The following is an 11,244-nucleotide window of genomic DNA, read 5'->3' on the forward strand; positions in this document are numbered from 1 at the left end:
ACAGTGTTTCGAACGCGGACACGATCGGAAATTGATTGCATTTGCGAATAGCGACACAGAAATAGGTATATTGTTTTTCAGCAAACCAAACGGCTCGTGTACAGAAAAACGGGGGAAATGACATTAAAAACGGTTTTATCACAATAATATGCACCATGTTCTTTAATTGCAGATCGTTTACAATTGCAGTCTTAATGAACTATCTCGTACAGGACTTAACTATTCGATGTTTCGATGTCGAATCGGTGGTATTCGGTATTTTATAGCGTATCTCTATAGTGTCCGGTGGACGCCGGTCAAAGAATTACATTCCGACAGAATAATTGTGTTCAGATAAAAATTGCTAATGTATAACACTTCAATAACGACTATTGTCAGACAATATAATATTACTCTAATCGATTTTCTAAGAATACGACAAACATAGACGTTGTATGCAATATACATGCATGAATATATAAGGTTAGGTATGTTTTATTTTATGTATCATTTATAGGCGTACGCAGACCTGTTTTTCCGGGTATATATGTAGAATGCTTCCTCTAACGCGCTACCTGAATGTTATTTTAAGCGTTTACAATTGTGGTAGAAAAATTTTCACACATCGCTTATAAAATTTTTAATATTGATTATGTTCAATCGTAAGATAAACAGTAATTTATAATGATTTTTATTTATCTTTGATATTTCCGGATATGCAACTACATTCTATGAGTACCTCATGTGCACGCCTAAATGATATATATTATACATATCACTATACATATATGCAATATGCATATAATATAATATAATACATAATAGATACAGCAGGTTACTAGAAAAATACACGATATTAAGACATGCTACTTCCTGGATTCTGAATGTGTAATTTATAAATTTATTGTGAGATTTAGACATACAGGCTTCACAATTTACAATTAAATTTATTATTATAATACTTACCATTATATTATGTTAAAATTACGAACCTGGTAAACCTCACAATGTATAACGATCGTCAAATTTTATGAATATCGATATTTAATATAGTATATAGATAGATGTATTGGTTTAAATTTGCCTAGTTTATTTGATACTATTACTTACCTTTTTTGCTCACACAAATCGACCAGATGGTAAGTAAAAATCAAGACTGAATGTAAGTGCGTGTTTGTGTTTTAATAACTCTAAAGTCTTAATTTATTACTATTTTCACGGATTTAATTTAATCAATACATGTATTTATTCAAATAATACTTTGCTAATAATAATTTGAATAATAGAACAATTTTATTTTTATTGTGCATGTATATTTTTTAGATAAATACGCAGATGCATATGAATGTGTCTTATACAATCTGATATTTTATAATACGTCTAGATGACGGAATCTTTGCAGTGTTAGTTACAAATATGAACGAATTGACGTGAACCTTAGCAATTTAAGGCATAGGCTTACAATAAATATTTAAATAATCGTATATAATCAAATGCCATTTTATATAGTTTGAATTTGGTTCATTCGCGTATAATAATTGGCTGTCATATTTGTCGCAGAATTAAATTCAAGCTCAAACACTCTTTTCGAAAGGATATTCTGGATGATCTGTGATTCTGGAAAAATAAAATCATGACCGAATATTATATTATGTATTACTATGGCAAATCAAAATATAGACGTAAAAGTCAGTAAATTTTAAAGGTATAAAACGTTCGATTAATGTATATTATGTGCGTATAAACTGAACCACCTATTGTAATAATATCACAAAAATTTATAAAAATCAGATGGTATGCACATACCATCGATGATCCATCGACGCGGGACAAAATGTTTCCAACAATGTGACGTCCCATAAAGTTTGTTACAAATATTTCGACAAGTTTAGAGTGCACCATCTGGTTTTATGGAATTTAATCTATGATAATAAAATATATCTAACTTACCCAGTGAAGAATAAAAGCCGTATAATGCGACCTCCTTCTCCCGCATCCTGACCGATCATGGCCTCCATGTCTTGCTCGTCTAATTCAAAATCAAAAATCTATCGACAAAACGAAATCAATTACAATGATAAGTAGAATCTATTACATTATTAATTATTATTAACACAGTTTGGTCAATATTAATATTTTATTATTATATTATTATAACATTATAATATTATATAAATACATTTATATTTCTAAACAGCATAAAATATCATAATTAATTTTAATAATAAATTATTAGTATGACAATAAATTAATTTATTAGAAGAATATTCACCTCTATATTTAACGCCAACCGCTGTGGATTTGTACTTTTTGGTATGACCACGATGCCCTTCTGGACAATAAACCGCAACAAAACTTGGGACGGTGTCTTGCCGTGTTTCTCCGCAATGTTCAACACCACTTCGTTTTCCATCATTTCAGGCAAGTCCTTGCTAAAATGAAATACACTCATTTATAATAAGTAATTATAATCATGTTGTAATTGTGTCTTCGATGAAGTCAAACAATAATATTTTATTATTTTATCATTATTTTAATATTATTATGTAAAATATAATATTATTACGTCCAATTCATTCCCATGAGTTCTCGGCCGCCTTTCGCACCCAAACACGAATACGCGGTCACAACGATATCGTTGCTTTTGCAAAATTCTATGAGTTCAGGTTGTTGGAGGTAAAGGTGATTTTCTATTTGCAAGTTATCGGGTTTGATCTTGCAGTTGTCTAGCACCCTCTGTATCTGTCGAATGTTAAAGTTCGACAATCCAATCGCCTTTGCTCGGCCATCAGTCACCTGTTTCTCCATCATCTAAACAAATAAAGAGGTACATCAAACTATAGATCATAGCATTACAAATGAATCGTAAAGGTAATTTTCACCAGTCTTTTGTATAACAAATAGATAATACACGCCAATTTTTAATACTATGAACGTGTTGCGGAGCATTTATTGAAATAGTCATGTTAGGGGCCTTACCTCCCAAATAGCCAAGTGATCAGTACTGACATCAATTTTCATGTTGCCAAGGTCGGCCGTTTCTCCCGGGATCACGCTGAACGGAGTGTGCACCAAGTACATGTCAACGTAGTCCAGCTGCAAGTCTTTTAGCGATTTTTTCAAACACTCCTCTAGGTCCTCAGGTCGATTTTTGTAAGGGGGGAGCTGCAAGATATCAAATTGGTGTTTAAGTGGTGGTTGTGTAATTTATTCCTCTTGGTGATTGAGTCTTAACGTCATAATTTCGAATCGGAAGTATATAGACAGGTATATGGTACCTTGGTGACGATAAACAACTCGTCTCTGGTCACTTTGCCAGATGTTATCCATTCGTTCAAAACTTTTCCTATGACGTGTTCGTTCTGGTAAGCAGTGGCCGTGTCAATGTGTCTGTATCCACACTTCAGGGCTTCATTCAAGCTGTTTCCAAAACGTTGTCCAAAGCCTACAATAGTTAAAACATATTATGAGTCTTATCAAACTATAATTGAACCGATATTAATGTTGATTACAATATAATAGATGGGTAGAATACGCAGTGCGATAACATGACAACTGTTTTGTTTCATATTTTATTATCTTTTATGTACAATGTGTTATAATAAAATATGTATAATATTACTACCCGAGGTGTTATCAATAGAACAAATATTACATTTTGTCGGAGCACAACAAACATTTAGTGGTTATTAATGTCTTGTTAATATTTGATTAGTCAACGCCAAAATGCTAATAAAAGTATAAACATATTTAATATATCTAATATCTATACAAACTCAAATATATTTTTATAATTATACATATATAAGAGTATATAATATTAAATACGCAATAGCAGCGGTTGCTTCGAATAAGGACGATGATCCTCTCCTCAGGTTATTTTTTTTTAAATATGTACATTGTACATTGTACAATTATATACATACTTATCAGTTTTTAATTTTTTAAATTAAAAAAAATTGTATGTCCAATAACGTATTACCGGAAATATTATGAATATAATACATTGTGTCTTCAATGGGGTTTTTTATTTGGTGTGTACCTATAATCCCCACAAGATGTTTTGAAAAATCTCATAATTTCACAATTTGAAAAATTAGCAATCCTCTGCATCACTAGAAACACTTCCGGATTTACTACTAAGCTGATTTGAATTGAGTATTCCCATTTGCTAGCGCCCGGTGGTCAACTATGAATAGTATAATATGCTAACTGTCGCACTAGTGTGCAACACACTGCAGGAATTCACGACCTGGTACTTATATATTGACACATCTATTTAATATGGATACAACGTACAATAATTTACGGATAGATGCATTGTCGTTATACACACTTCTATGCGCATTGATACATTATTTGCAAATGTCATATTATAATGGGTGATTGGGTCGAATACACGTATGGTCGCAGGTATATTCGCTTTAATGTACTCAGTATGCTGGGTAATGTGAAACGAGCAGTCAATATAGTTGAAAATAAATAGTTTAACAAGCAATTTTAAACTATAAACGTATTGTAACGTACGACGTTTGACGCGTACAATGTCGTCCCAATCATCCGACGACGTTTGTACGCCTGTGAAACAAATCGATAGAAAAATCTATTTTTCTACGTCTATAATTGGCATCCCACAAGAGCAGTAGGTAATGAAGAAATTAAATAGGTATTATAAACGTTATGTTTTATTGTAGGTTCTTAATATTATAAATTAAAATATATTATGTATATTAAAATATTAATCTTAAACTTAAAATACCCAACAATGATTTTATACTCGACTACTAATACTATAAATTATTATTCGCTTTAAATACTTATTTTGAATTATGAAAATTATTGAGTCTACAAGTGCTTTGTCAAAAATAGTTTAGTTCGATACATTCTAAAAAAAAAAAAAAAAAATCGAACTAAAATAATTAAAACGAGAATAAAAGCGTATACTATTATCTTCATAAATGTTTTAATAAAACAAAAATAATATTATAAAATAATTTTAGCTTACAGCCCATTAAATGTTTTTTTTAATACAATGTTAAATAATTGTAAAAATATCCATTGACGGAGTATAAAAACCTGTAGATATTCAATAATATAATTATACGCATAAAGTGTTAGATTATATTATAGGTACCTAATAATATAGTTAAACGTTAACATATAGTTATTAGATATAAGATAGAAGACACCAATTTTAGAACAAAGATAAATAAAAAGTAAATTAAGTGTAACAAAACCGCAACTTTATTATATAAAACGTTGTCCACGAATGCTTAAATTACCATTTATAACTGTAATAACTAGGGTTTTATTATGTCTGAATAATAAATAATTTATTTTTTTGAATTAAGTACCTATTTAATATTACACAATTTATGAGATGATAATATGTTTGAAGTGTAAGCGTATTTTAACGTCAATAAAGTATAATAAAATTCTAGGAAAACACCATAGTGTATTTTTATTCTCAATAATAAATATAGATGATTGTAGTTGTCATTACTGGAAGAACCTTTAGATATTAAACATCCCCAACACGTTAATATAAGTTATAACTGGTATTTTTGTTGTGATTTTGAAGTTTGAATGACTTATTATTATGATGTATTATATCACCCGGCATAAAGCTGTTTAGTATTATTCTTAGTATTAATATATTTTCATCGAACACAGATTTAATTGGAAAACAGATCTTACACGGGAGTATAGCTCTTGCGGTGGGTCGTGTTGTGTATCACATAAATTGTGTCGGAGTATTAAATTTGAGACTGACGATAAATCTTCTTTTCCAAAAATCGATTCCGAGTATAAAGCTCATTTACGAGCCACGCTCGTTTACGTTTCTTTGGCACTTCGTTGTAGTTTTTTCTTTGAAATTTGACACATAATAAACTTGACAAAAACCAGTAAAGTGATTTCCTAGAAGTAATAACGCCGACATGAATTCACTTCCGGCTATTGATAGATAAGAATAAATGATGTTGCATTTGATGAACGGTACCTGTTCGTCAAAGTTTCCGACAGAATCGGCTTCGCCAGTACAGGTAGTCTAAATAAAACTTATCGATTTCGCCACTTACTAGTTTTTTTCTGTTCTACATTTCCATTTGACTTAATTATGTTGCTTATATTTTTAGAAATAATAACTCAAGTCTAGGTACTTGCATAAAAATAAATTTAATATTATAAAAAAAATGTATATACCAATAATTGTATAGGTTTTATTTTATAATATATTTAGCTTATATACATATTATATTAACAATATAATATCTACAAAATAAACAACAGTTACAGAATATTTAAACATTAAAATAAAAATGTAATAAATAATAATATTAATCATGAAAATAAAATTTTTATTTGGGAAGATTAATTTTTCCTCAGTTTGGTTAGGTGGTGAAAACGATATGATGTTTTTAGACTACCTTTAATGGTGGAACCGTACTGATGGAATCGATATTCCTTTTCCTTTAGTACAAAAAGGTCTGGAGGAATCGACGAAACCCTGTCAAAGAGTTCACAGAAAGTGATAATATAATAATAATAATAATAATAAAGAGGGTATATGCATTTCATTGGTTCTTAGGTAATCGATTTTAGGGTCTGATTTATGACATGTAAATATTTTAACCTATAGGTACAAATAAATGATAGAACCACCAATACTAAATGTATGAACATTTCACCAATATCATAAAAAATTAGCATTCAAATTGTTTAGCACAATTATACTTATAAATATAATACTTATATTATAAGTATCTATAAACAATAAAAATAAATAAATTAAAACTAAATGAGTTCTAATATAACTACTATAGCTTTGAAAAAAAAAAATTGGAATAATAGAACTCGTTTTATTGTAAAAACATGAAATATTATGTTGAAAAAAAAATTTAATAATAAAATGAAAATCGAATAAGTTAAATTTAATCATATATAAATAAAATTTTTCAACAAGATTACTATGATAATATAATTATTAATTAATAATTATATAATCAATCGGGTTCTATTGCTTCTAGGGACAACCTAGATACTATAATGTAAAATCGGCCAAAAAAAAAGAAAAGAAAGAATGTTATCCAGCTTAAAAGCATATCTATGGAAATTGGAAATATAATATGATACTATGCGGCACGCACTTTATATGTTTTAGTTGAAAACAAAATATTATTTAGGTATTATGTTATAAAATTTACTCGATAACATAATAATCAAAAAATAAAACATTAAAAAAATAAAAATAATAGTCTATGACATTGAAGGAGTTATCATAAAGTTTAAATTAAGAAAAAAATGTATGTAATTTAAATCAAACTTCGTTTTAATTAATAGTTTAAAAATAGAATTGGGTCAAAAAATAATATCGGAGGATTTTACGTTTATTTTAAAGATCAAAAGTTAGTTAAATTAACCTAGTTCAGAAGCATTTACCTGTTTTTATAGGTTAAAAAGTCATACTCGTAAATATAACTTGCATACGATTATTATAAAAAATTAAAATATAAGGGTAGAATTTTCAATCGCCTAAAAAAATATCTTTGTAAACTACTAAAGACACGATACGCCTTCATTTCCAACGTACGGTTCGCTCTATAGAACGTGAAACAATAAAATAAAATATAAAGTAACAATATTTTCAAAACTATTATTAAATAACGTATATATAGTATACACTATACAGTACACAGGTACCTTTTGAAAAATGTATTATACTCGTACTTGATAAATAAGAGCTACAATTTAAAACATAATTTGAACGTATTTTGACGTATTGTAACCGTGAGTTTAAATTTGTACGTTAATTACAGTCAATTGTACAATCTCTACGTCTTATGATAATTGATAAAAAAAAAAAAAACAAAAAACATTAAAAGTCTTTCTTTTCTCCTGATTCATCGATTATGTTTTCCGATGAACAAAAATGTACTCCGATTGTATTGTTATACGTGCATAAGCTTATTTCATATTTATACACTTTTATACCCACCTACTGTGAGTGAGGGTTAATTCAACAGAATTATATAATATTCATACTGTCTGCATCATCATTATTCGCATTGTCAAAAAGTGAGACGTAGTATTCTTAGATTTACTCTATTAACACCGAATCATCTAACAAACATGGGTTGTAATATGTACCTAATTACTGTAATTTATTGTACAGGTATGTGAAGGTCATATTTATCTTATATATATTTCGTGATTTTTTATATATTTTTTTTATTTTACTGTCAAGGTTTGATATTCATTTGACACGTACCTACGTATGTTACTTCTATGATATAAGTCTTGTTTTAAAAATATTTAAACATTTTCTTTAACTCTTTAACAGTATAAAGTGAAAATAATGTTAATATTATACTTGAGATAGGGTATTTTTCGATTCGTTCAATTTTGAACGTCAAGTTAGGCATATAACTAGGTACACGCGAGTAAAGACACAAAAATCACCCAACATTTAATGCAACATTGCTAATATAGGTAATTATAATATATTGCCAACTGTCTAGTTAATCCTAATGAGTCAATTAACACGTCACGTTGGTTCAGTAAGACAATCGCATGTAAAATATTAAACAACTCGTATTTCGCCAAATAATAAAATGAATACGTTTATTACAGATTTCTTATTGATAAGTTAAATAAGTTTTTTTTTATTTTTAAACTGTTAGACTTTAAATTCATTGCTATTAATTTATGTTTTTAAAAATTATAACAGTTAATTTCTTTAGAAACTGGACTTGAGAAACTTTTCTGTTACCTGGAGCGGCCGATGCATAGTTTGTATTGGCAATGTGCGCATTAGCGCCGACAATACTGTCACTAAATCCAAACATGTTACTCGTGATAGTTAATTGTATGCAATAAGACTACTGTCTAATATGCCAATTAAATAGTGTACATTATAACGAATAATATAATTATTGCCTAGTAATTTTTATTAATATTTATATTTACATCATTGCATCATAGCATACAATATATTACACTGTGCCACTTTATAAATATTTTCAATGCTTGAAATTCGTTAAAATAAAGCAATCAATATGAGTGTCTATTATTTTTATTTATGCATAATGATCTCATACATGATAATATTATAATAAGGTGTATGTTTTACAATGTATTAAGCTTGCTTCAAAATAAGAACACTGTATTTTACTGTAAATTATTAACCACTAATTATTAATTACTTTTGAATATTGATGTATATGAATCGAAACTTCAACGAGTAGTTTTGAATTTTTAAACTTTATGTGTTATTAAATGTTATGTAGATTATAGTTGTAATTAATACTACATTATTATAGCATTACTTGTTTATACTGAAAATTGTCAGAATATTATAAGTTTAATTTATGAAATACAACGAAAATGTGATTATTTGATAACTATTTATATTTAATAATATTATAATATGTGTAAAATATTTATTATGTTATAAGTAATTATACTTATAAAGTTATAAACTTATAAATGTTCACCATGTTTTTATATAGATATGATTCGTTGGTCTCATATTAGATTGGTGTGGCGATGCCCTTAAGTCATAAAACGAATATACTGAATTTTATCCATGGGGCATATATTTTTATCTAAAAGAATTATTAAGGATTATTATTCTTAATACATAATGAGATTAATAACACAGAAAGTGTTCGTTTAACAATTCATTCAGATACATCAAATTTTCCTAAAAAAAATTATTCATTTAACAATTTACAGTAAAAAAGGTCTCTTAAATATCTTTCTTAAAACAACGATACTCCATTGATGATATTAAAGTCTAATCAGGTGTTTAAAAATATAGTCATTATGTATACATAAAAAATTGCTTTAACCGGATTTTAAATAAATGAGTTACTATAAGGTAAGATTCCAGAGCGAGTACGCGTGGTAAATCACTTTATATTTATATATTATAATATGATGTTTACTACACAAATACTATTTATATTACAACGAGAATAGTGATTTACTCGTTTGTACAGTGTGTGTTTTTTATACTATTCTTTGTTTTGTACCTACATCTTGGTCGTCACTGGCTTCCATCTGAGTTTGTTATAATAATAATAATAATAATTGTAATATATTATTAATGTCGAGTCAGAGTGTCACCATACACCGATCGAAATGCATTGAAACAACACAAATATAATATATAGCATACAATTATTACGGATAAATTTATTAAAATATAAGTACTAATAAAAACTTTTAAATTCTTAAATCAGTAATATTAATAAGACTAATAAGCAAGGCTGGGATTAAAAAAGTCTATATGAGTTCGAATCAAAATAATTTTAACGTAACGAATTTACTCTTTAACTGAACCCAAGTTAAGTCAATTCATATAGATTTTGTATTTGAACCACATATAGTCACGTAGTGTTATGACTTCTCTTAGTCCACTACCTATAACGTAATAGGAAAAATCACTCGAAAAGAAAAATGTACTCAAATCGATCTATATAAAATATTTTTTTTAATCGAAATTTAATTGAACGAGGTTATTTAAAAAATGTAATGAACTGCAGAAGTACACTTTGCGATCTTGTCAAAATATTTCTTTATTTACCCGGCCTTGCGACCTGTGCGCATACACAGTTTTGATATAGGTATAATATTAAAGTTTTTTATTCCGAACGTATCACTTACCTGCCATGTACCGTAGCCGACCATCGGCATGCTGCCACCGGAACTCAATTTCAGGTACTTCATTGCGTGATAATCTTGTACTTTTAATAACAATATGATAGTAGGAAAAAATGGATTGTGCGCTAGCGGACGGACCGGCGACGAGTGACGACTGCGGCGACGTGTGTGTACCTGCCGATTACCAAGGCAGCGGTCCACACGACGTTGTTTATAGTATGCGTGCCGTCTCGGGAGGCTTCTGATATTGTATAGAGGTAGGAGTGGATACGTTATATCGTACACAATATTATAATAAATAATAATATCGGCAGGTTACAGTTCGAAGAGAGTGAGGCGGGACACGGAACGTTCTTGACTACGCAGCTACACCAGTTATTATTGTATATGTACAACAAAATAGTTACCTAACGATGTAAAAATAGATGTAATAATAAAAATAATACATCGTATTTTATTGTTTAAAAAACGTCTGATCACACTTAATTATACACATAATTATAATATAATATCTATATTTTATAAGTATGCGTAAGTAAATTAATTATTATCAACTTGAATAGGTTCGCAATGAACAGGTGTATTGTTATAACCTTATAA

At 28.5% G+C, this 11,244-nt stretch overlaps 1 protein-coding gene across 1 annotated transcript; it reads right to left on the reverse strand.

Annotated features, from left to right (window-relative positions):
* Nucleotides 1–1,253: 1,253 nt before the first annotated feature.
* On the reverse strand, nucleotides 1,254–10,879 carry LOC114124071 (1,5-anhydro-D-fructose reductase-like). The gene is given in 8 exon segments (XM_027987237.2): nucleotides 1,254–1,596; nucleotides 1,930–2,027; nucleotides 2,252–2,411; nucleotides 2,546–2,790; nucleotides 2,959–3,144; nucleotides 3,258–3,403; nucleotides 3,406–3,424; nucleotides 10,648–10,879. Coding segments are annotated over 8 exon segments (960 nt in total). The 5' UTR covers nucleotides 10,711–10,879; the 3' UTR covers nucleotides 1,254–1,553.
* Between the last annotated feature and the right edge of the window lie 365 nt (nucleotides 10,880–11,244).

This window comes from Aphis gossypii, chromosome 1 (assembly GCF_020184175.1).
Source record: "Aphis gossypii isolate Hap1 chromosome 1, ASM2018417v2, whole genome shotgun sequence".
NCBI lineage: Eukaryota > Metazoa > Arthropoda > Insecta > Hemiptera > Aphididae > Aphis > Aphis gossypii.